The sequence below is a fragment of the Sceloporus occidentalis genome, unplaced genomic scaffold (assembly GCF_023333645.1).
Source record: "Sceloporus occidentalis isolate IW3139 unplaced genomic scaffold, rSceOcc1.0.p SCAF_2, whole genome shotgun sequence".
NCBI lineage: Eukaryota > Metazoa > Chordata > Lepidosauria > Squamata > Phrynosomatidae > Sceloporus > Sceloporus occidentalis.
In genome coordinates, this window is record NW_028316982.1 from 638,044 (window position 1) to 664,318 (window position 26,275).

At 51.5% G+C, this 26,275-nt stretch overlaps 1 protein-coding gene across 4 annotated transcripts in view; it reads left to right on the top strand.

Annotated features, from left to right (window-relative positions):
* The first annotated feature begins 5,113 nt into the window (after window positions 1-5,113).
* The window catches only part of LOC149317828 (disks large homolog 1-like), a 112,618-nt gene continuing 91,456 nt past the window's right edge, over window positions 5,114-26,275 (top strand). For all 4 annotated transcript variants that reach the window (XM_089508534.1, XM_089508535.1, XM_089508536.1 and 1 more), the window contains exons 1-4: window positions 5,114-5,181; window positions 5,400-5,534; window positions 5,633-5,814; window positions 22,642-22,812. In XM_089508534.1, the coding sequence (XP_089364660.1) occupies window positions 5,163-5,181; window positions 5,400-5,534; window positions 5,633-5,814; window positions 22,642-22,812 (507 nt within the window). In that variant the 5' untranslated portion in view covers window positions 5,114-5,162. The remainder of the gene's footprint in view (window positions 5,182-5,399; window positions 5,535-5,632; window positions 5,815-22,641; window positions 22,813-26,275) is intronic.

The following is a 26,275-nucleotide window of genomic DNA, read 5'->3' on the forward strand; positions in this document are numbered from 1 at the left end:
GGCTGTTTTGCCTCCTTTACTGAATGTGACGCCAAACTCCCAAGGGAAGCTCTTGGGGGAGCAGAAATGGGGGAGCACTCTTGGTTGGCCTGTTTCATAGCCCCAAGTACTCAAGGTGTTCAACAAAATGAAATTTGTTTTCTTTTCAAAGAGATGGTCCAAGGTGGGAGTGGGATATGCCTCTTCTCCTACCCAGACATTCAGGGAACTAGCTGGCTTTATTTCGGAGACTCAGGAGCAAACGCAAGCCAGACCAAGGCTGCACTTTCCTTGGGACCAGAATGGAAGGATTCAGTGGCATTTTTGCTTAAGTCCAAAATGCAAGGGGGAGGGGGAGGGGGGAGGAGTACTGAGTGTGCTGGGAGTGAATGCATGCATTAATGTGTGTGTGTGGGGGGGCTTTTCTCTCAAATCTCACCCACCTGCTATGTTCAAAGATGTAGCTGTATTAGTCTGTACAATCAGCATGCAGAGAGATCTTGTAGCACCTTTGAGACTAACTGAAAGAAAGAAGTTGGCAGCATGAGCTTTCATAGACCTCAGTCTACTTCCTCAGATAAATGCAATGAGAATCCCACCCGTACGCAAGGGAACCTCCCAAGCTGGAAAGGACCCCAAGCGCCATCCAGTCCATTGCCAACACAGACATACACAACTACAGCACAACTCCTGGGTGATGTCCATCCATCCTCTGTTTAAAAATCTCCAAAGGAGAGCCCACACTCTCCAAAGCAATCTTTCCCAGGAGCCCCGCAGTCAGATCTTCCCTTGCTAGGGTCCTGGAAGGGATGGTTGGCTTCTGCTCCAGACCCTGCAATGGGGAAGCTGAGCAAGGAAGGGGGAGCCCCATAGGAGCCAGTCTCTGGTAGCGGGATGCTTGGGAGTGGCACGGCCTTCCTCCCGGGGGAAACTGGAGGCATCAGAAGAGACTAAGCCCTGCCATCCACCAAGAACTCTGATAAGGAGATAAGAAATACAGGTAGAAGAGAAGTGCAGCGAGTCTGACCTCTGCCACAAGGCAGATGGGATTTAGGGTCCTTGTTAATAGCTGCGCAGTAATACTGAAAGAGTCCAGTTGTGTTAGTGATGCTTTTCTCATGAGCCTGCCAGAAGAGGCTCAGAAAAGACAGGAGATCTGGGAACAGACAGATGTGGGGATAGATTTTCCTTTGTTGCTCACCTGCTTGCTGTCTTCAAAGGTGTTTGTGGGGGGCCAGGCGGGTCACCCTCGTGCACACTGGTTTTCTTCCTTTGCCCCTCAGATATTGGCTAAAAAGGCCAATGTGATTCTAGGCTGCATCAATAGAAGTCTAATGTGTAGATCAAGGGAAGTCATAGTGCCACTCTATTCTGCTTTGGCCAGGCCCCACCTGGAATAATCCTGTGTCCAGTTCTGGGCAACAAAATTCAAAAAGGACGTTGAGAAACTGGAGCCATGTGTCCAAAGGAGGACCACCAAAATGGTGAAGAACAGCTAAGGGAGCTGGTGTTTAGCCTGAAGAAGAGACGGTTAAGTATCTGAAGGGATGTCATATTGAGGAGGGAGCAAGCTTATTTTCTGCTGCTCCAGAGACTAGGACATGGAGCAATGGATGGAAGCTCCAGGAAAAGAGATTCCACCTCAACATTAGGAGGACCTTCCTGACAGTAAGGGCTGTTCGACAGAGGAACACACTCCTTCAATGGAAAGTGATGGAGTCTCCTTCCCTAAACAGGCTGGATGGCCATCTGTCAGGGAATGCTTTGACTGAGAGTTCCTGCATGGCAGAATGGGGCTGGGCTGGATGGCCCTTGGGGTCTCTTCCAACTCTACGATTCTATGAATTCTTGGAAATCCATTTCCCACTAGCTTGGCCCTGGAGGGAGGAGGTGGCACCCCAGCACAGGGCCCCCCCCATTTAGGCAGGTGTGGGGAACTGGACCGCAGGCCAGGAACAGTAGGATTAGTGGTTGAGGGCCTGCATTCTTGAAGGAGCTGTGTGGGGATGCTGGCCCCCCCACTAGCAAAAGGGCTGGGATGCTGTGCTGTTGTGCCATTGCCCCTACCACTCATAAAGCTTATAGCAGCAGCATCACATGAGCATTTGGCACCATCAGCAGCACTCTAGGGGAGGCCTGGACCCAAACACGGTTGTGCTCAGGAGGAGGGATGGGAAGGGTGCTTCTGCCCAGGACCAGCTTGAAGGAGGGAAGGAGCCACTGAGTAAAGCCTCCTTGTGCCTCTCTCTAGCAAGGAAAGCAGCTGAGTCCATGGTCAACAGAGAATCCATGGACCCGGGCATCCTGCTGTACCAACCCCACCCCTTGAGGCCTGCTTCTGCTTGTCACAGGCTGGCACCCTCTCAAGGGCACTGGAGCAGCTGGCTGAACTGGGCTTTGTGCAAGATGCCACCATGGCAGTGCCAGGATGAGAGACAGGGCTTTGCGGTACCAGGTGGCACATCTCCCCTTGCTTCCATGGGCTCGGTTTACCTGGAGAATGGGCCTTGGAAAGTACAAGGGGGGGGGGCGAAATGGCAGCATCCCTGCTGGGAACACTGCAGGCAGGAGCTCACTTGGACCATGCTCACGGTGGGAAGGCTGTGCCCCTTGCAGCCTCAGGTGCGGTGGGGGGGGGGGGCTTTGCACCTTTTGTGACAGAAAAGGAGGTTCCAAGGAGGGTATGCACTGAGCCCTTTTGTGGGGAAATGCCTCTACCACAGCCTCCAAACTGGCCCTGATCCTTGCCCGGATGCCCATAAGGGTTTCCATCAGCAAGCAAATCTTTCCAGACCACTGTCCCCCCTCCCCCCAAGGTGGAGGGCCACCTTGGCTGGATTTCATTGGTCATAACTACTGAGTAAACTCTCCTAGGGCTCCATGGGGAACCTGTGGGCATCCCGGTGTGCATGTGGATCCTGCCTGCCCCTCCAGGCCCTCTGCCTCCCAGCAGGGCTTTGGGGAGAACAGAATGAGCCCCTTCTGAAGCCACTGGATGCCAGGCCAGGAGGGTTGGAGCCTGTTTGTGGGGCATGGGGCACCTGGTGGGCCCCTCTGGTGGCAAGGGGCTGCTAGACCAGTTGGGCTGATCCAGACCCAGGGTTACTCAGAAACCCTCCGCTGCCACCTCACTGCTGCCTGCACTGGGCCTAGGAAGGGCTGTTCCTGACCTTGTCCCATGGGGATGGGGGCAATTAAGAGAGGCCTTAAAAGAGGGGATTATGAGGCTACTTGGGGGCTTGGCAGCTCCTCTCCAAGGCTCCCTCTTCCGCCCGACAAGGAGGAGGAGGAGAAGGTATCTTGGCTGCTAAATATACGGTCCATGGAAGAGTCTCTCTGGATGCAATTGGTCAGTCTCAGGGGCCTTGGAACAATGTCCCATAGAAACACAGAGAGAGGAGGGTGGGGAGGAGGCTTCTGGACTACTTATGCTACCCACCCACCCTCCCTGGACCTACAAGTTGTCCTGACTCCAATGGGTGGATGCCAGCAAACCATCTTTCCATGCCACTTTGATGCTCCCCAGATTACTCTGCCTCCAAAGGCAATGTGTGTGTGTGTGTCCTTTGCTGGAGGCACTGAAGCAGGAGCTGGACAGCTATCCATTACTTGCCCTCTGACTCTGCCCTCCATCTGGTGCTGGACTACATGGCCTCTGAGGTCCATGCTTAGCCTAGGATTCTTCTCCCCACGTAAAAGAGAGGCAGAGGTCCTGTCCCTGATCTAAAACTCAGATCAAGTTGCTGAACAGTCTGGGCTGCAGGCCACAAGGCAAGGAGGACACCCATCCGCCCCCCCCCCCCGGTTCTGGTTGCGTTCTGTGGCAGATGCTCAGCACCAGTTATTCTGGTGCCACACACCTCTTGTTGCTCTGTGTGTGTGTGTGTAGGTGTATTTCTGGGGGTGAATTTGACAACATCTTTCTTCAAAGAGATCCTGTTCCCCACCAGCACTGCCAGCAAGCCCCCGCCTGTGGAACTGGGGTCTGTGTGCGTGTATTTGGGGGGGTGGGAAGAGGTCTAATGCAGACGCTTGGCAGATTTTAACATCTATGAACCCCCCTCCCCACTGCCCTGAGATGTGGACAGCTGCACCAGGCTCAAAAACACCTCTGGCCTTTGATTGCTGACCTTTCAGAAAGCCTGTCTTGGGGGGGGGGGGTGCCTTTGGGTCCAGTTCGGCCTCTGCTTGCTCTCCAATCGGGGCACGTGGAACTGCTCTGGCCCCAAAGGCCTGGCCGGCCAAAGAGCAATCCTGCCCTCTGGTCCCTGAACCCCCCCAAAACTCTCCTTTGCACAAACTGAGCCCTCCTCCCCTGAGAGCCCCTTTGGCCTGGCAGAAGCAGCCTTGGCCTTTCCTGTTTCTCCACCGGGGCCTTTTGAGGTCATAGGCTGCTAGAGTTGGAAGAGACCCCCAGAAGGGCCCTGATCCAGCCCAGGCCCCTTCTTCTGCCATGCAGGAAATCTCAGCCAGAGCACCCCTGAGACACATGGCCCCCCAGCCTCCAGGGAAGGAGTGTGTCCCACTCTCCAACAGCCCTTACTCCCAGGAGGTTGCTCCTGATGCTGAGCTGGCATCCACTGCTCCCTTGGGTCCTATTCTCTGGAGCAGCAGAAAACAAGCTCGCTCGCTCCCTCCCTCCTCCAGGAGAGGAGGCATCCCTTCAGATACTTCACAGGGCTTTGGGGCCATCAGAGAAGTGACCAGAGAGAGCCATTTCCGGGGCTTGGCTGGAGAGTTCCTGCGTGGCAGGACAGGCCTTGGGCTGGATGGCCAGCTCGAGGATCCCCGTCCTCCAGCCCAGGAGGCCTTCCGAGAGGGCTTCCCTTTGGAGCGTGAGTTTGTGTTCCTGGCAGCGCCTGGAGCCTTTCCCCCGGCCGAGAGGATGGGCCTCAGGCCAAGCCTCTTCCGGACTGACTTCCGTGTGGGCGTGGCCAAGGCGCCTCACCTGTGCGGAGGGCGTGGCCGCGGGGAGGGGCTCCTGATTGGCGGGCGGCGAGGGGGCGTGTTCCTTGCGTGGCCCCGCCTCCTCAGGGCAGGCCCTCGGCCGCCATCTTGGGCGCCTGGAAAGTTTGTGAAGAAGAGCTAAAGGGGGGGAGGGGCGGGAAGTCAGAAGGAAAGAAAGAAAGAAAGAGGGAAAGAAAGAAAGAAAGAGGGAAAGAGGAGGAGGAGGAGGAGGAGGGATGCCGGTGCGGAGGCAAGGTGGGTCCCCCCTTCTCTCTCTCTCTCTCGCTCTCTAACTCTATCTGGCCCAAGGCTATGGCATTCTGGGAGTTGGAGTTTGCTGTGGGCCCAGAGCGGAAGGAAGGAAGGAAGGAAGGAAGGCAGGCCCCACAGGCAGCAAAGGCCAGGGGCCTGGGCCAGGCCGGTCCCCCTGACTGTCTCCTTGCTCCCTTTCTCTCTCTCTCTCTCCGGTGCAGAGGCGGAGCGGGCGCTGCGTCTGCTGGAGGGCTACCGGGCTCGCCTGGGCCCCGCCGAGGAGCGCCGGCAGCTGCGCGGGTCCCTGGAGAGGGTCATCGGCGTCTTCCAGAGCAGCCTCTTCCGCGCCCTCCTGGGTAAGACCTAGGGCCAGGCCGGGCGGGGGCCGGGGCCGCCTCTCACCCTTGACCCCTGGCCCCCATCCCTCCCTCTCCCTCTCTCTCTCTCTCTGCAGACATCCAGGAGTTCTACGAGGCCTCCCTCCTCGACCAGCCCCGCGGCCAAGCCAGCAAGCACCGCCAGCCCGCCGCCGCCGCCGCCGCCGTCCCTCCGGTCAACGCCTGGGACCTCTCCGGAGGAGGAGCCGACCCCGAGGGCCCCCAGAAGGAGCAGCAGCAGGAGCAGGAGCAGGAGCAGGTAAGGGACTGGGAGCCCCGGCCTTCCCCCAAGAGGAGACCCCGCCTGTCGCCCCTCTTCTAAAAGGCTCTGGGGGCAGCAGCAGCAGCAGCAGCAGCAGGAGCTCAAATGGTACTCATTGAACGGTGCATGGGCCCTGGCCCCTTCCCCCAAAGAGGAGATGCTGGAGGGAGCCCCTCTGGAAGCCCTTTGTCCCTCTTCCAAAAGCCTTGGGGGGCAGCAGCAGGAGGGACCCCCTCTCTAGGCCCAGACTGTGCCCCATGACCCCCAGCCCCTTCCCCCAAAGAGAAGATGCTGAGCAGTTCTCCCAAAAGGCTTTGGAAGGAAGGGAGGCAGCAGCAGCAGAGACCCCCTCTCCAAGACCAGACTGATGTTCCTCCAAAGAAGAGGGGCTGGAAAGGGGGCCCTCTGGAAGCCCTTTGACCCACTTGCAAATGGCTTTGGAGGGGCAGCAGGGCCGCCCCTCTCCAAGCTCAGACTGGGCCTCTTAGCCCAACCCTAACCCCATCCCCAAGGAGGAGATCCTTCTCTAAACCCACCGTTGGTCAAAGGAGGGTGACCAACATGGGAAGGGTCCGGAAACCATGCCTTATGAGGAGCTAGGTATGTCTAGCCTGGAGGGGAGGCAGTTAAGAGATGATATGATAGTCCTCTTTAAATATTTGAATGGCATCATATTGAGGATGGAGCAAGCTTGTTTTCTGATGCTCCAGAGACTAGGACCTGGAACAATGGATGCAAGCTACAAGAAAAAAGATTCCACATGAACATTTGGAGGGATTTCCTGGCAGGAAGGGCTGTTCCACGACTCTGCTGCTGCTGCTGCTGCTGCTGCTGCTGCGGAGGGTGGCGGGGTCTCCTTTTTTGGAGGCTGTTTTTAAGCAGGCTGCATGGCCATCTCTTGGGAATGCTTTGATTGTGAGTTCCTGCATGGCAGGGGTTAGGACTGGATGGCTGTTGGGGTCTCTTCCAACTCTATGATTCTATGATTTTTTTTTGGATCTGCAGGTCTTTGCCCTTCTGAGCCCCTCAGAATACTTTCCCATAGAGTCTCGGTGGCTCATGCTCACACGCACCGCATTCTGGCCCCTTCAGGAATGGAGATTTTCCTCTGTCCAGGGGCCCAAGAGGGTTCTGAGGCTTGGGACCATCTGAATCTCCTTTTCCAGGCTGCTGTCTTGTTTTGTGCTTGATAATCAAACCAGATTCTAAGCAACATGTCAGCAAGATGTCGGCTGAGATGCAGTCCAGTCCGGCCCAAGCGGTCCATGATTCAGTACCCAGTCCAGGCAGGAGTCCAAGCAGAGTTCAAGGCAAACAGACACTGCACCTGTGTTGCTTTGACCAGAAGAACTGGTTGTCAGAAGCATCTCTCCGGGGGAGGCCTTGCTGGGTCTTGTGGGTGCCTCCCTAATTGCAGCCTGCTCTCTGAGGGTCTTTAAATTTTTTTGTCCAGATGTCTCTTGGCTGGGATAGCTATAGGTAGGCCTGCATCTTCCTCTGAGGGTTGTGGCTTCTGGGGACTTTGCTGTTGTGGCTTTAGGCCTGGCATGTACTTGGGGCTCTGAGGTTCTCTATCAGTGCCTTCTTTGTCTGAATCAATCTGTCCCAGGGTCCTGAAGGCAGGGTCCAAATGGAAGGAGCTGGCAGGGGGGAAGGCTGTGAAAGCTAGAGCCCCCTCCAGATCTTGCTTGGCCCCATGCGGCATTCCACAAGCACAAGCTTCCTACTTGGGTGTTGTGGCAAATGGCCAGCGGACCAGTTGATGCCCGTGAATTTCTGCAAAGTCTTTCAAAATGTTGCTTGAGCCCTTGGCTCAGTGGAAGCCTGTCAGTTCTGTCAGTTATTCTTTGCTCTGGCCAGAGGACTTTAGGTTTATTGTTTTCTTATATCTGTGTATACTGCCCAGAGCACTGGAGAGAGGAAGGGCAAGTCTCCTGTATCCACTTGCCTGCTACACCTGTCGCTCTGAGCATTTATTACCTGCAGTCCCAGGGCCAAGGATGGGGGCTCTGTGGCCCTCCCAGTCTTGCTGGATGACAGCTCCCATTGTGTCTGACTGAGGGCTGCATCTCATTTGCCTTGGAGATGGGGCCATTGGACTTCCACACTCCCGTGTGGCTGAAGCCCTGTGCAACATCATGGGCCTGATGGTACTCAGGTTTCACCTGTGTGTATATAGGTCTCTTGGAGGCAGCAAGGGCTGAGCCAGGAGCGGGGCAGTGCCAGAGCCAGGGCAAGAGAGTGGAGGCAGGTGGGCTGAGGAAGCCCCTGAAGGAGTGCCCTGCCTGGCCCTTTCAGCCTCTGCTTGTGTTGCTCCTCTGCCCCTCCTGTCCTCCGTACTGTATAGCTTGGAGGCTGTTGGTGTGTGTGTTGGGGGTAGGCCCTGCCTGTGGCTTTTTATGCCAGCAGATCTTGTGCTTGCCTTGCTTTAATGAGCCTTTTGAGGCAAAATGCATCTCTCTGATAAGCTTTTAAGCGTGTAGATGAAACCAGGTCTGGGGGAGGTTGTCACTTGGGCTAAGGTGTCAACAGTATGTGGATGACACCCAAATCTACTTTTCCTACCGTAGGAACCCAGTCTGTAATCATCTCCAGATTAGACTGCTATACTGAGCTTTCCATGAGGCTGTCCTTGAAGGCCGTTGGAAGCTATGGCCAGTGCAAGATGGCTGTGGCCTCACTGTTGGCTTCTGGTTTGTTTCCAAGCTTAATTCAGGGTGCAGGCTTTAACATGCATCGATGCCCTGGATGACCTGGGATGGGATAGTTGAAGGGCTTCATCCTCCTCCCCTCTTCTAAGCCTGCTGGGGAATTTGGGACCCATGAGGTGAGGCTGGCGGATGTATGCATACCAGAGATGGGACTTGTCTGCATCAGCCCCTTCCAATCGGTGGAATTCCCTCTTGGGGGAACTCACTCTGGCTTTGCTCCAGTGGACCTCCTGGAATGTGTTGTACCTTTTGACCGTGGCTCTTTAGAAGGGGCTTTTGTTCTGTCCTTGGTGAATGCCTTTGCATGTCTTTTTCTGCTTTATTTTGGGGCCCAGGTGGCCAGAGTGCTGAAAGGTGAAATCTGGACTGCGGGGATGATAGGACATGCTCTGTTTTTTGTTCTGTGTTGCTGGTTTTGTCCTGTGTCATTCGTAATCCTTGCTTCGGTGTATGTGTTTATATTGTTTTAAGATTTCATATACCAACTTGAGAACTGTTAGTCTAGGATTGTCCAAAATGTCATTATGAATATTAAACAAACTCCACAGGGTGTTGGCAGGTTGACAGCGGGTGGCAGGTTGCCCGCCATGATTGGTGAGGCTTGCAGGGAGGAGGAGAACTTGAACTAAGCTGTATTGATTTTCTGCTATTCTTTTGTGTGGACTTTGGGACTCCATCAGACTTTGGATTGTGTTGATATCTAAAGAAGAGTTTCAGGCTGTTAGCTTTTCAGGTCAGTAGCAACGGTGAAATGGTTGTGCTCTGGTCCCTGTTCAGTCCAGTGCTGGGTTCACTAATCAGTTTGGTGTGCACACACAGGTGTGCATGCACATACACAGAGTATTTCTGATTCACATGAAAAAATGTGATTGAGCCATCCTCCCATGTATGGTATCGGGACTCCCCAGCCACTCTCTGGGCTTCTGATTGGTGGGAGTGGGGCTTGCTGGTCAGCTGCCATTCAGCCAGAGATGTTCTCCCCTCGAGCCGCTCAGGGCAGTGGGACACCACACTGCTGCGCCAGTTGCTGGCTAGCAATGGACTGGGTCCATAGGGAAACAAGCCCTCATACCTCTGGAAATACAAGGCCATGGGGGGCAGTCTAGTGTTGAGCGAGCGGAGGGGAGGGGTGCTCCACTTGATGAATGATGTTCAAGTCAAGCCTCAGAGCAGATTCTTCCAGCCCCTCCAACTGGATTCTCTCTATTTAGCCAGATGATAGAACTGCAGGGCCCTGCTATGCTCATCTAGGTGACCTCTGTGTTGGCATGGGCATATGGGCACTGGGCCTAGACAGTAGCGCCTTTCTAGATTACTGGCGTCAAATTGGGCGAAGGAGGAGGAACCACTCACCCCTGGGGAAAGTGGCATCAGGAAAGGTGGCAGCCCAGAACAGTGGTCCTGGTGTGGGCATTGGTAATACCCCATCCCTTTTCTCAGCTCCTCACAGCTCTGTTGGCTGAAGAGGACAGATTCTGGGGCTCTTTGGGTTCCATTGGTGTCTTGTGCAGCCTCTGACTATTGGGGCAGCCAACCCATAGGCCTCTCTCCTCATTAGCAAGGCTGCAGGCGGACAGGTGGTGGAGGACTGCCTCTTACCTCCCTGGTTCCCAGAGGTGGGCAAAATGCGGCCTGGATCTACAAACACCCCCCCCCCCATGGAGTTCCAAAAGGGCTTCATGTTTATAGAGAGGTCAGCACCCCCACCCCAAAGAGAGCCACTGGGTTGCATCCTGCTATTTAAAAAATGCTTCAGAAGGGTTTCTTGTCCCAATTGTGGCTGGGGCGAGAATGTATTCTCCAGCTGCTCCTGGGTTGCCTGCCCTGCTATTCTGCTGGGGTGGTGGCGGCTGGAGGATTTTGGCGTGGTGCGCACCATGCGCTCTGCCACAGAGCCATGCTGCCTTGGGTCTGACACGCTCTAGGCAGACACGGGGCTAAAAATAGCAGGAACTAAGGTTTTGCTCTTGTCTTCTCATGTTGTCACTTCTCTCCCCCCTCACCCCATTGCATGAATTCTGTTTTCTTGTCTCCCCCACCCCGCCATAGCCTACATGGAATAGTCCAGCTGTTTTGTTTTCTTTCCTGGCTCCAGAAGCAGAAATTATTTAATGAGAGGAACTGTTCCACTTAGTTGTTGCTTTCCTTTGCTAGAAGACTTTTTTAGGGCAGCCAGACCTCCCCCCCCCCAACAGCTGGAGGGAGCTGCCTTTGGAAGAGGGAAACTTGGAGCAAACCATGTGAAGACTCAGGCTAATTGTTAATCTGGGGATGTGTCTAACTCTAAGCAGGTCAGTGAGGGGCAGGTTTCCTCACCGCTGTGAGCATTTCTAGGCATCCGGTCTCTTTCCGCCCTTAGCTCCATTCTCCTGTGGTGCTTCTGACCGGTGTCCCCCCCCCCCCTTGCCCTGGATTTTCAACTGGCCAGCCAGCCACTGGTCAGAGAGCAGACTTAAGGGAAGACCTCTGTGCTGATGCTGGAGAGGTCATGGACTGCTTGTGCATTGTGACCACCAAGGTAAGACTCGGTGCATTTCTGGGCATTAATCTGGCGGGTGTGATAACGGGTCAGTATTTTGCTTCCTCAGGTTTTTTGTTGAGAGACTTTAATTCCAAGTTGGTTGTTGAGCCCTGCTCTGAAATCTCCTTCCATTAGTGGGATGACAATGGAGTGAGCATCCGCTGAGAGGGTTTCTTTCAATGCACAAAAAAGGGCATGATTCAATGCATAAGATTTCTCGCATCTTATAGTTGGATTGAACTTAGATGCTAGCTTTATATAACCATTCATCTTCCATTTGTTATGATTTTTTTAATCTGAGGAAAGTTTGGTAAAGATTATATTTCAAAATGCCCTGAAATTGAAGCCTAACAATCCAGCAACTAAAAGAGTTGTTGTTGCTGTAGTTGTTGGGAGTTGTGCCTGCTAGGCTGTGGCTGTTTTTCCGTGGGCTGTGTTGTGTGGGGAAGGAGTCTTTGGACCCATGCATCAGCCCCAGTGGCCGTGGCACAGACCTCCCAGATCTCCTCTTGGCTTGAGAGGCCTCTTGCCAGAAGTAATGGGGCGGGGGACCCCTTGCTTGCCTTACTCTGGGCTCCATCTGAGTCTTTCCTTGCCAGGAGCCCCCCTTCCCCACCCCTCCTCATTTGTTGCCTTCAATGCAAGTTAAAGCAGGAGAACTTCACTAGGTCTGTCTGATCTAGAAATCAAATATAATGCCTTTTAATGATGAGAGCAAAGGGAGAGGAAACGTTTCTGGGACAACAGGAGAAGGAGCGCCTCTTTTCATGTCTATTTTTCACCACAAAGTTGTCATCTTCAGAGATTTTGTCTTGATGTCTTTGCCTAAAGCAGGTGAAACCTGCTGTTGCTGGCGTTCGGTTGCTGGGCTTCTTTTGGGGGCTCAGTGTGTGGCATGCTTTTTTGGGATCCAGAATAAAGTCTTTTGTGGTGCGCATGGTCCATTGAGTCCTTTCATATGTGCATACCCTTGGTTCATGGATATCCCTCAGCCTTGTGGGATCTTTGAAAGCAAACCCTTGAAGGAATCCATTTCATTTTATGGTTTAGGTGTGTTTCTGGAGCCCTGGTGCTTGTCCTAGACGGTGGGGGCTGGTCAGGGGCAAAGTGAGGGGCTTAAAATATGTTATTTTTGGAGATTTAGAGTCCCACGTTGTCTAGCAAATTTTCAGCCCAGCTCACAGAAGCTGGAAACAGAAAGAATATTTTAAAAATACACAAAATATGCTTTTTCTTTTAAATTTGCACTCGGTTATGATGTTTGAATACAGTAAATGTAATCACATGCCTTGATCAAAGTTAAAATAAAAACAGGGTCTTGGGCAATAGAAATCCCATCCGTCCCAAGAACGCTACAAATCATTTGTTTCCTCACGTTGTATCATGTCATTCCCTGTATTGTTCATTACTTAAGGAAGTTATATCTTCCAAAAAGATCTTGCACATTTTATAATTAACTTTCTGCGACTGATTAAGCCTGAAACAGGTTTATGCTGTGCTTTCTTATCACCTCATGTGTTGGCTGGAACCCACTGAACCGGCTGCTCCCAGTAGATCCAACTGCTTGAAAGGGTCCACTTTCACCAAAACTAAGAAAAGGATTTAGGCTGTTATATTGTGTTATTATTTGAGCGCAAGTGTTTGGGATTTTTGTGCCGAGTGGTAAACTTTAGAGAATGAGCTGTGGAGGGAAGACCTTCTCTAAATGCCAACGATCTTCTAAAGCCTTCTTTCTGCCTTCTGTTCTCTGGGAAACCCAGGGAAATGTTTCATACAACATAACATCCATTTGTCCTTTTTAACCATGTCGTTCACACCCTTGTGATTTAGTTGAAGAATTCCTATAAAAGCTTTTCCACCACACACGGGGAGATGAAACAGAGGAATCTGAACTCCGCTTCCAGCAGTTCTAATGCGGGCGAGAGAGCAGGATTTTTAACTCTCCCATGGCCAAGTCAGATCTGTCAGAGAAATGTCCCTTTCAGATTATTGCCTGATAGGAGGTGGCCTTAGTATGCAGACCAGTGTGGAAGCTGAATGCGGGTGGATGGGCAGCCGCTCACTGTTCATGATCCATTGCCCTGCCTTGCCGAAACTGCGAGAGTTGGGCTGGTTCTGTAGCCCCAGCAGGTGGAACTTGCTTCCAGGAGCAAGCCCCCCAAACAGGGTCATCCCAACACTCCAGAGCTGGATCTAGGGCTGCAGTGGAAGGGGTGAGTTTGCCAGTGGAAGTACCGGGTTGCATCTTGCCCTGCTATCACACTGGACTTGTATGTTTTACCATAAGGTAGTTCCACTGGTTGGCACCATGAATGTAGATTACAGAACAAACCTAAAGCTGGAAGAGACCCCATGGGCCATCCAGTCCAATCCTGTTCTGGCATCAGGAAGACGCCATCCAAGCCCTCCCTGGGACAGATGGCCACCTAGCCTCTATTTAAAATCAGCCTCCAAAAAAGGGGACTCCGTCACTTACTGAGGGAGTGTCTTCCAGAAGTTCCGCCTAATATTTAGGATCTCTTTTCCTGTTGTTTGAATCCATTGCTCCATGTCCTGGTCTCTGGAGCAGCAGAAAACAAACTTGCTTCATCTTTAGTATGGCATTTCTGCAAATATTTAAACAGGGCTATCATATCACTTCTTAACTTTCTCTTCTCCAGGCTAAACCCACCCAGCTCCCTAAGTAGCTCCTTACAGGGCTTGCAGGTTTCCAGAACTTTCACCATTTTGATTGCCATCCTCCGGTCACACTCCAGCTGGTCCACATCCTTCTTGTCTAGAATGATAGGAGTTCATAGAGATTGCACTCATCTTTCTGAGTATTCCTATTCAAAGGTCACTATCATGTATTCCACAGTAGAATCATAGAATCATAGAGTTGGAAGAGACCCCAAGGGCCCTGATCCAGTCCAACCCCATTCTGCCATGCAGGAAATCACAATCAGAGCATCCCCATTGACAGATGGCCATCCAGCCTCTGCTTAAAGACCTCCAAGGAAGGAGACTCCACTACACTCTGAGGAAGGAGTGTGTTCCACTGTTAAACAGCCCTTACTGTCAGGAAGTTCCTCCTAATGTTGAGGTGGAATCTCTTTTCCTGTAGCTTGCATCCATGGTTCCGGGTCCTGTTCTCTGGAGCAGCAGAAAACAAGCCTGCTCCATCCCCAATATGACATCCCTTCAAATATTGAAACAGGGCTATCATATCACCTCTTAACCGTCTCTTCTCCAGGCTAAACGTCCCCAACTCCCCAAGTCTCTCCTCATAAGGCATGGCCTTCCTCTGGACATGATCCAGCTTCTCAACATCCTTTTTGAATTGTGGTGCCCAGAACTGGATAATGAAAAAGCCCTTTGCTGGCTTCTGGAGACACCTCTGGTTCCAGGGCTGCAAGAACCCATGGACATTTTTGCCCCATGAGGCAGGGCATTGCCTGAAATCTGGGGGCAGGGAGTATGTGGCAGAGCAGAGGGCCCCTGCTCTGGTTGAGGGCCATAGAGATCCTACCTGTTGCTGCTCATGAGGAGCTCATGAGGCCAATGCCGCCATCACCATCCAAGGCCCTTGAGACCAAATTAATAGAAAGACTTGCTGTTCATGAAGGTGTCTCAGGACATGAAAGTGTTTCAGGAGTTCTTACTCATTATATGAGTGGGTTGGTTTTCAGGCAAGGACTTGCAGAAACCCAGTCCTTCTATTGCTCTCAGGCCTCTGATGCTGCTGAGGTGGGGATGGCTGGTGGCCGAATGTGAGTAGGCACTCCTTTTCGGGAGGACAGGAATGCTCAGCTCTTGGAGGGCAGTTTGGGCCGCATGGGGAGAAGTGCCGCTGCATTGAGGATCATGGCCACAGTGAGAGAGGATTGGGTGAGAGCAGTTTTTGCTTTACAAATCTTTGCAGCAGGAACCATGCACTTGGTGCTTGGGAGAAGAAAAGAGAGAGCGATGATGATCCCAGGCTTGCTCTGGGTTCGGGCTGGTGGTCCCTGGCCAGCAGGAAAGCAAGGTTGGTTACCTTGGGAAGAGAAAGGTGTGGAGCAAGAAGGAAGGATTGTTCTCCTCATCCTTCCCTCCACCCTCCTGTCACTGGGCTGCCAGCAGTGCCATGCTGTGTGCGTGCGTATGTGTATGAGAGTTTTGCAGTGCTTGGAAAACCAACAAAAACCCTTTGTGGGCTAGAAATTTGGGGAATTACTTACTTACAAAAGCCAATGTTATATTGGAGGTCAGTCCTCCCAAATTTGCTATCCTGTTCATTTTTTGCACATTGGTAATTTTGGGTGTGCAGGAGCTGGAGGCGGGGGAATTGGACCAGGTGGATGTGGACCTCTTGCATTCCAGCTGGACTTATGACAAATAGCTTGGATGGATTAGGTATTTCAGTGACCCCCCCCATCCCCAGCTTTCTTTTTCTGGAAAAGACATGTAAAACAGTTTTTTCCAAGTCTGAAAATTTCTGGGGAAAGCTGCTTCTTTCCAGGAAGTTGTCCCTGTGATGGGGAGGCTCCTGTTAGCATCCCCTCCAGTTCTTCTGTGGCTTTTGTGGCAGCTCTTGAATCTGGCCCCCCTCCTCACAGCCCCCCTTGGCTGGCAGAAGAGAGCGCCATTGGAGGGCAGGGGGATGTTGTGGCTTTTGTGGGTCTGCTAAAGGGAATGCCGTGGCTGCTCAAGTTGGGCCCATGGTCATGGATAGTGCCTTTGAGCAGTTTCCTCTGTGAACTCGGTTTACTTCTCTTCTGGCTCTCTCTTGCGCTGGATTGTTTTTGTGAACCTCTCTGCTCCTAGCAATCTGAACTACTTTCCTGTTTTGAGTCCTTATTCCAATCGGCAACCAGGACTCAGTAGTATCTGTGTTTGAAATGGGTGGGAGAGGTGGCCCAGAGCTTTGGGACTGAGTGCCGCCAGTGTGCGGGTGGCACCTGCCTTTATTTCTGCTTTCCACCTGAATTCAAGGGAGCTGTTTCAGTCCTACCTTGGTGCCTGTCTGCAGTTATGGGCTGAAAGGAGGCAATCCAGACAGGTGTTCCTTGTCTTTGAAAAGGCCCCTCAGAGAAGGAGGGCTCAGCTGTACTGGGGGTGGGTATTACACCCTACCCCCCAAAGATCCCTGTGTGGCCCCGTGGGCCATGCCTTCAGTGCATTCTGCCTGAGGCTGTCTTGAGTGAAGAGTTCTTGGAAACTCAGCTGGTACCCAGAACTTTGATCAGAGAGGCAAAGGGACAGGTTACGGACATCCTGCATTTCCCCTCCTCAGGCAGCTTAGTTATGGGTCACAGATCAAATCTAGTCATGGGCCATTTTCATAGAATCATAGAATCATAGAGTTGGAAGAGACCGCACAGGCCATCCAGTCCAACCCCCTGCCATGCAGGAAATCCAAATCAAAGCATCCCCGACAGATGGCCCACATTAGCTGGCTCAGGGTTGGAGGTCTGAGGGGCGGCTTCCCTCCAGAAAGCAGAGTTCTGCCCTTCTCGTCAGGCTAGACAGGCCCCTGCCATAGACTCCCCCTTATTTCTCTGGTGTGCTGGGAATTGACCATCCCTGAGGAATGAGCTTTTAACAGTGGGCTGTACTGTAGACCATGGAGAGCCCATTGCTTAAAAAACAATGCTTTAAGCATCTTTGCGCAGACCAAGTCAAGGGAGTTAAGGTGCAAGGAATGCTTTAAAATTGTATTTTGCAGGTTTTAATGTGGGAAGACAAAACCTTTTGGCATAAAATCTCAGAATAAGTGGAACACTCCACCTGCAGCATCTGTGGGGCTGTGCAAGTTCCATGTGGCATTGTGCACCTTGATGCCTGAAACTGGAAATGAGGATTTGTTATGGGAGGAGGGGTAATAGCATGGCTGAGAGCCTATACAACAGCCTAGTCTTTTCTGCCCCATTTGGGCTGGGTGCGGGTGAGCTGACTGAACCCCATGGAGTGGGGGGAGTGGCCTGTGTCCACTGCAAAGGGCCTTAGGTCCCCTGAATGCCCCCTGAGGCTTTAGGCCCCCCACTCTTGAAGAGGACTGCAGGCCACTAGGGCTGGGGGAGAGGTCTCTTGTGTGTCCGTTGTGTGGGTGGCTCTGGCTCCTCGCAGCTGCTGTGGCTTTCCCATGTAACCTGGTAAGGGAGCGAGAAAAGGAAGGGCATACATGCCCCTCTTCCTCTGGGGGGAATTTCCCTGTGATTCATCCCTTCCACACTGCTCCTCCCTCTCATGTGCAAAGTCAGGCTGTCCTTCTGTGCATGGATGAACTGAAAATATCACAAAAGGCAGTGCCATTACTATAGACAAGGAGACCCAAGCGCTTGGCTTTGGCTACTGAAGACGGGCCGCAGCCCTTTGGTGGGAAGAGGCTTTTATACGGTTCCCTTCTCATCGCGTGGAAATAAAGTCTCCACTGGCACTTCATTTGCTCCACTGCAGGCCCACTTGGCAGAGAGACCCGCATGCCCACATTCTAAGCCTGGGTCACTTGGCCAGATCAGAGGCAAGTGCCCATAGCAGGCAGAGGACAGGGCCAATAAGTCTTGTGGCCACTGTGCTGGCTCCTTGAGTACTGTTTTGGAGATGCTGCTTGGCCCAACCTCGAAAAGGTCAGTGGCAGGTGGGGGGGTGACTAAAACCCACACATGATTTCCCTTTCTCCTGAGTGTGTGTGTGTGTGCATGTGCGCCTGCCTGCCTGCCTGCCCCAGAGTGTCCCGGGTGACTGCTGCATGCTTGGCGCCTCCCTCGGAGCATCTGCCCCGATGGAAGAAGAACACAGAGTGGCTCCAGCCAGATGAGCCACGACAGCTGTGGTTTTTGTCCTCACGGAGAAAGCGACTCAGCTTCTGCCACTGCAGGTGGAGCTCCTGCTGCAGCTACTGCCTCCTCTGGGCTGTCCACATGCCCCCCTCTCCAAAGACATTTGGCCAGGAGGATTCCAGAAAGCAGAGTTCTTTCCTCTGTCCCGAGGCTGAAACTGAAATGGATGGAGCGCTTTGCTTGCTTGCCCCGACAGGCCATGCGGATATCTGACATGAGGGGAGGAAGTTCTGCCCTCTCCTCCTCCTCCTCCCTTTCTCTGCACTTGGCTCCTGATAGCCACGGCGGACCAGCATCGTCTCCCCACAAACCTCTCTGGAAGCCCTGCGGCTGGTGCTTGGGGGTGTCCTGGCTCTGGCAAGATGTCTCCCAGCATAAAAAAGGTGGATTGCTTTTCTCCAATGCTGTGCCACTGCAAAGTCGCCTGCAGCAACAGCACCGTCTCCTTAATGTTTGGATGCAAGGTTGGTCTTCCGGGCAAGCCAGGGGCGCTTCTGAGTAAATTAACCGCCTTTCTGTAGAGAGGGCTGGATGTTGTAATGATAATAGAATTAGGCGGTGGCATTGAATTAAGTCATATGCTTTTGATGACGTGCTGGAGGCAGGCAGGCAGTGAGACATTGCTGCTTGGTCAGCGGCTGCTGAAAAAGCAGTTGTTGGCTGGCACACACACGCGTCCCCCTTGGACAGCTGGCACTGCTCTGCAGAAGAAGCAGAAGTGCAGGTGGGTGGGTAGCGGAGGGGCCAAACACGAGAGGGTAACTACTGATGCTGCCAGGAATTAGGTGGTCCTGGTTTGAAGTGCCTCCTCCTGTCTTCTGCTCCTGAGCTCCAGGAGTGATATGAGGAGGGGCCCAGGTAGTGGACGACTTTGCGGCCACAGTGTTCCTCCCGTGTGCCGGAGGATTGTTCTGTGGGAGAGGAGGCCTCCTTGGTTGAGGGCATTGACCGCGGCGGAGCAGTGTGAAAGACATGGGATGCCTGTTTAATGGGCAGAGATTGTTTGGGCATGCCTGACAGCTTTCTCCACCATTAAAAAGAGAAAGTGCTATCTTGTACCTTTTGGAGCACGGACGGCTGTGGGGCATGGGGGTCTTCCGATCTGAATGGTCTCTCAGTCCAGGGGCTGCAGAGGTACCTGGCGCTTGACTGTCTGGCAGTTACATTCACCATTCTACAAGTCATGGAAGTGAGCTGGAAGCACAAGGCAATTTGGGTTTATGATTCTCCACCCCTTTGCCATTAACTGGTGAGGGTCTTTTTTGGACCCAGGTTGAGGTTCCACAACACTTTCCCGCTTTTCCGAAGGGCACGGGGGAGGGGTTGCGCCTCTGCTGCATTTCCTTTTGGGGTCCCACTGTTAATTTAAGGCTTCCACCTTAAAAGTTGTTTGTGTTTGGGACTGGAGGGTTTTCCTAGGGTCACCTTGAACATGGTGGTGGTGGAAGGCAGGCCACTCTGAAGGAGAGATCATGGGTCTTGTGCGTTGAGGGAGGCTTCAGCCAGGTTCTTCCTGGTCCCAGCCTGGCTGCCCCACAACAATGAATTCTTTCCTTTGCTCTAGTTTTTTTTAGGGGACTCTTGGACCACCTGCACAAGAGCATAAGGGGCTGCTGGAGGGGTGGGGTGGCCTAGACCAGCCTCTCATTTCCCTTCAAGGGCCTGATTTCCAACCGGCCCCAAGAAACAACACATCCCAAAGTGTGTGTGTGTGTGTGTGTGTGTGTAGGGGTCTTGGTGCCCCGTCTCTGTGAACTCCATAAACATCTCCCCCCTTTTGTGTGGCTCTTCTTTGGAGCCTCACTGTTCTAATCAAGCACTGGGCTTTTGGGGAGGGGTCTGGCAATGCTGGGTCTGCCTCAGTGGCTCCTTCGCTTGGACTCCAGCTCCAGCTGGTGGACTCTTCTGTTTGTATTCACACACACACACCATATGCAAGGTTACAAGACTACAGACACTTCAAACGTAAGAATAAAGACCAATATGACAAATGCCTTCCAGTTTGTGGTTATAATTATTTCAGGAATGTGTGAAGGTGCGTCCACTGTGTGTTGGAAGTGCCAGAAAAAGGAAAGGAAGGGGCTTTTTATCACATGTGGTGGACTTGTGCAAGAGGAGGGGAAGGGAAATCAATGGAAGTTGTATTAAAATTCAAACTTCAGCTGAAACCTGAAGTTTTAGGGTGGGGGGCTCTTCTCCTGTTCTGAGTGTGAGCAGTAATTGTGTGTGTGTGTGTGTGTGTGTGTGTGTGTGTGTGTGTGTCAATCACAATCCTCACTGCCTGTCAAGCCTGTCAGTCTGTTCCTCCTGGGAAGGCTGCTGCTTTGAAAGCAGACTAAGACCCCCCCCTTCTTCCCAGGGACCCCCTCCCCATCCACTGGGCCGCTTTTAGGCTTACCCTGTGTCCATCAGAGCTGTGACCTGCTTTGACTGCTGGGGTAAAGGAAGCTGCAAACTGCCATCCACCCCTCCTCCTGCTAAAATAAAAATAAGCCCCGATGGCACAGAAGAGACAGAAGAGAGAGCGTGTGAGAGAGAGAGAGAGTGCACTGAACCCTCGGGGAAAAGGCACTTGGACTCACATTCCCTGCTTGGAACAAAGGACAGAGGGAGCCACTGCGCAGCCTCCCCTCCCTGTGTCTGTTGTGTGTCTGATGGTAGAGTGCCAGGAGGATCAGGGATGCCCCCTGTTTTCCCATGAGGAGAGGCCACATGAAGAGGTCCCGATCCACTTGCTTGTGAAATATGGGACGGGATGAGTGGGAGGAGGAAGCCCTGTGTGTGTGTTTGTCTATTTCAGTTGCCCACTGGGAGCCAGCATCTGATAGAGCTTTGGTCAGACCTCACCTGGAATCCTTTGCCCCATTCTGCTTACCTCAGTTCAGGAGAGATATTGGCAAGCTGGAGCGTGTCCAGAGGAGGGTGACCAAAATGGTGAAGGGTCTGGAAACCACCATGTCCTATGAGAAGTGACCTAGGGAGCTGGGTATGTTTAGCCTGGGGAAGAGAAGGCTAAGGGGTGATATGACAGCCCTGTTATTGTAAGTATTTGGAGGGGTGTCATATTGAAGAGGGAGTAAGCTTGTTTTCTGCTGCTCCAGAAAATAGGACACAGAGCCATGGATGCAAGCTATAGGAAAAGAGATTCCACCTAAACATTAAGAAAAACGTTTTGACAGTCTGAACTCTTTGACAGGGGAAGAGCCTGCTTCCTCAGAGGGTGATGTAGTTTCCTCCTTTGAAGGTTGTTTTTAAACATGAGTCGACACTGTGATGTGGCAGCTGAAAAGGCCAATGCGATTTTAGGCTGCATCAATAAAACAAACAGCTTCATTTATATACCGCTTCATATTGAACTAACAGTGTCTTAAGCAGTTTACAACTGTAAGCTAATTGCCCCCAACAAGCTGGGTACTCATTTTAGCGACCTCCTTGGAAGGATGCAAGTCTGAGTCGAGCTTGAGCCCTGGCTAGTATTGAATTCGCAACCTTAAGGTTTTGAGTGAGCGGCTGCATTACAGGCATTGAACCAGTACGCTGCCTGGGCTCCAATAGAGATATAGTGTCTAAATCAAGGGAAGTAATAGTGCCATTCTATTCTGCTCTGGTCTGGCCCAACTGGAAATACTCTGTCCAGTTCTGGGCACCACAATTTAAAAAGGATGTGGAGAAACTGGAGTGTCCAAAGGAGGACCACCAAAATGATGAAGGGCCTAAAAACCATAAAGTCCTACGAGGAAAGACTTAAGGAATTAGGTATGCTTAGTCTGGAGAAGAGAAGGTTAAGAGGTGATATGATGGCCCTATTTAAATATTTGAAGGGATGTCAGATTGAGGAGGGAGCAAGCTTGTTTTCTGCTGCTCCAGAGAACAGGACCCGGAACAATAATAATAATAATAATATGTTTTATTTATATACCGCTATTCCAAAGATCATAGCGGTGAACAGCAAGTAAGCTAATTAGCAAGTAGCTAATTTGCCCCCAACAGTCTGGGTACTCATTTTAGCTCCCTCCTCGGAAGGATGCAAGCCTGAATCGAGCTTGGGCCCTTTTGCTGGTCTTGAACTCGCAACCTTGTGGTTTTGAGTGAATGGCTGCAGTAACCACTGCGCCACCAGGGCTCAAGATGCAAGCTACAGGAAAAGAGATTCCAACTCAACATTAGGAGGAACTTCCTGCCAGTAAGGGCTGTTTGATAGTGGAACACACTCCCTACCTTCACCTTGAGCCTCCCTTCACAGGGAGACCCTGCCAGAGCCCCCCTGGCAGTTCCATCTGGGGTTCTTGGCCAGAAACACTGGGACTGGAGGCTCCCTGGGGAGCAGGTGGTTGGGGCGGGGGTCTGGTTTGGATTGCGTACATGTCCTGCCAGCACTGCCCCAGGTGTCTGGGGGGGGGGGTTCTTTGTTCTTGCAGCAATTTTGATTTTTTGCCACTTGGAGGCTGAGTTCACGTTTAAAGTTAAATTGAGTTATCTTGTATGCCTGTGTATAGAAGGGCAGTTTATAAATATCTAAAAATATTGTGTAATGTGCTTTTAGTCTGCTTAAATTATCTTTATTGCTCTAAATACAATGTTCTTATTTGTAGTCGCAGAAAGGCCAGGATCTAAACATCTTTATTGATATATGAATCCGTTTTTTAGAAAAGGAAGTGGTGGGCTGGCAGGACCCCAGGTGGCAGTGATGGCCTGGGCAACATGCATCCAGCACCCCCTCTTGGGTGGGGGAGCAAAGGGATCCTCGGAGTTGTCTGGGGCTCTGAAAGAGTCGCCTCTCCCTCTCTTCCAGAAATACCGCTCCCAAGACGACGATGACTCGCCTTCCCTGGCGCCCAGCAGCTCGCCACAGGCGCCCAGTGAGGTGGCAGCTCCGGAGTTGGTCCAAGTGTCAGAGAAGAGCCTCTCCCAGGTGGAAAACATCCATGGCTTCGTGTCCCATGCGCATATTTCACCGGTCAAGGTAGGTGTGGCTAGCCCTTGCAGCACATACAAAGGTGGATTGCGTGTGTGTGATTGCCTGAAAGAAGGTGGGTGTTTTTCTCTTTCTGAACTGTGGATTGTGGCCATTGTCCGCTGGTCTGATCTTCTTTGCTGATTGGTCATTTCTGTCCTCCATTTCTGTGTAACAAGAGCAGAGAAATGTTTGAGAAAGCGAATAACGGTTTGCTTAGAGGAGATCAGGGGTGGACGGAACAATGAGCGACCTCGATGCCCTGTCAGGGTCTCTGACTTTTTGGAACGGGCCATCCAGACAAACTGCTGTGGCTGTCAGGGGGCCTGAAGTCATGGATGTGATTTCTTTCTGAACACATCCATGTTGTGTGGTTGCGCCAGCTGGGCCTGTGTTCTATTTCATGCAATAGCAACAGAAATGTAGCTCGTTCTGAAAGATGCAGAGCGCTGTTCCACAGTGAGAAGGCCTCTCTGCTTTGTTTGTTCTGGATGAGGGTGTGTTGGGAGAGCTAAGGGGCCCAGAGCAATGGGCATGGGGTAAGGGAGCCTCCTTGGCTGGAGGACAGAATCCAGCCGCTACTCTACCAAGAATCTGCTAGGCCTTTTTCCTTCTGTTTTCAGGGGGTAGAAGGGAGACCTGGTACAGGCAGGCAGAGTACACATGGCAGCCCTTTGGCAGTCCTTGTGGTGTGTGTGTGTGCGCGCGCATGCACATTCTTGGTCCTCACAGCCTCCCTGCCTTGGTGCTCTCCCTTTCTGGGTGCATCAGCAGAGCATTCTCTGCAGACTCTCTGCTTTTGCTGGGGAGCTCTGTGGCACATACTGTGTGGCGGCGGTCCCTCACAATTTTGTATAGTTTTGTTAGTTTGCAAGTGTGGTACTTCTGAAAAGGGGAGGCTGAGTTTCCCCCCTCAGATGCCCAGGAGGAGCTGGCACAGGAAGCCTCACCAGCCACTTTTTGAATGGTTATAGAATCATAGAATCATAGAGTTGGAAGAGACCGCACGGGCCATCCAGTCCAACCCCCCTGCCATGCAGGAAATCCAAATCAAAGCATCCCCGACAGATGGCCATCCAGCCTCTGCTTAAAGACCTCCAAGGAGGGAGACTCCACTACACTCCCAGGAAGGAGTGTGTTCCTCTGTCGAACAGCCCTTACTGTCAGGAAGTTCTTCCTAATGTTGAGGTGGAATCTCTTTTCCTGTAGCTTGCATCCATGGTTCCGGGTCCTGTTCTCTGGAGCAGCAGAAAACAAGCTTGCTCCCTCCTCAATATGACATCCTTTCAAATATTTAAACAGGGCTATCATATCACCTCTTAACCTTCTCTTCTCCAGGCTAAACATCCCCAGCTCCCTGAGTCGTTCCTCTTAGGGTAAAGTTTCCAGACCTTTCACCATTTTGGTTCCCCTCCTTTGGACACATGGATCCAGTTTCTCAATGTCCTTTTTGAATTGTGGCGCCCAGAACTGGACACAATATTATTCCAGGTGAGGCCTGACCAGAGCAGAATATAGTGGCACTATGACTTCCCTTGATCTAGACACTATACTTTTATTGATGCACCCTAAAATTGCACTGGCCTTTTTAGCTGCCGCATCGCACTGTTGACTCATGTTCAACTTGTGGTCTACTTGGACTCCCAGATCCCTTTCACATGTAGTTTCATTCATCCAGGTGTCCCCCATATTCCTATATCTGTGCATTTTGTTTTTCTGCCCTAAGTGCAGTACTTTACGTTTCTCCATGTTGAATTTCATTTTCTTAGCTTTGGCCCAGCTTTCTAGTCTGTTCAGATCATTTTGAATGTTGATCCTGTCCTCTGGAGTATTTGCTTTGTTGTGCTAGGAGTTCGAGTTCATCTTGCTTATTTCCCATGCTCTGTGCATTAGTGTAGAGGCATCGCAGACCACGGATCCCATTTACTTGTTGCTTGTGCAAGTTTTTCTGCCTCCCACTGTTGGGTCCTTGCACTTTTTTTCTTGTTTCCTCTATGTCTGTTTGACTATTTTCTCCACCCCTTTCGCCTTCCTTAATATTGTCTCCCTTCCCCTCGGAACTCAGTTTAAAGCCCTCCTGATCAAGTTCTTGAGACTGTTGGCAAAGACATTTCTTCCAACTGGCGTGAGATGCAACCCGTCCGTTGCAAGAAGTCCCTCCTCATGGAACCGCAGCCCATGATCGAAGAATCCAAATCCTTCTCGGCGGCACCATCTGCGAAGCCAGTTGTTCACATCCGCTATCTTCCTCTCCCTTCCTGGACTGTGCCCTTCAACTGGCAGAAGAGACGAGACGTTATGCTGACTTCAGCACTGCCTCTATATTAGAATTACAGGTTATTCAGATGATAATTACACATTGAATTTCCATTTTGAAATTGGAGCTAAGTGATGCTAAATGGTAACCCCCCCCTCCCCTGGTTTGGCCACCTTGTTGACAGTAGGTAAAAAATAAAAGAAGTAGAGGAAACGGTCAGCGGTAGTAGTATTTTTAGTCCTCTCATTTTCTGTAATGTCAAGCAGATGGACAGACCTCATTCCCATAAAAAGAACTGAGAAAATGAACCCAGGATTAGACTTGTCAGTGAATTGCAGGAATTAAACAGATATTCTCTTCTATCATCATCATCATCATCATCATCATCATCATCATCATATGATAGCCCGGTTTAAATATTTGAAGTGATGTCATATTGAGGATGGAGCAAGCTTGTTTTCTGCTGCTCCAGAGAATAGGAGATAAAGGAGCAATGGATGGAAACTACAGGAAAAGAGATTTCACCTCAACATTAGGAGGAACTTCCTGAGAGTAAGGGCTGTTCGGCAGTGGAATGCACTCCTTCCTGGGAGTGTAGTGGAGTCTCCTTCCTTGGAGGTCTTTAAGCAGAGGCTGGATGGCCATCTGCTGGGGATGCTTTGATTTGGATTTCCTGCATGGCAGAAGAAGGGGGTTGGACTGGATCAGGGCCCTTGGGGTCTCTTCCAACTCTATGATTCTATGATCATCATCATCATCATCATCCAAAGATTTTATTTATTGTTGTGAAAGAAAATATTCCATAATCCAATGTGGGGTTTTTTTTCTTCCAGTTTTCAATTTTTGCAGAAAAAGCTTCAGAAAATAAAGGAGAGGGGGACTTTTCTTGAATTTCTCTGTATTATTTTCCAGACCTTCACATTTTTACTCATTGGGAATAGTAAAAATTAGTTTAAAATTAATCATAAATCTGTGAGCAAGTTGGCTTTGACTTATAATGACCCCATGAAGAGAGACGTCCGAGTCGCCCTATCCTCAACTGCTCTGCTCAGGTCTTGCAAACTTACATGTATTATGTTTCCACGGTCTTTTTATTTCTAGTTGGAGATGTAATGTATTCCCTTCTGGTTGTAGAGCATCCCCACTCTTGATTTAAATTTCCCTTTGATTTCTTGGAGCTTGTGGAAGAGGTCTGTTATTTGTTGTTGTTGTTGC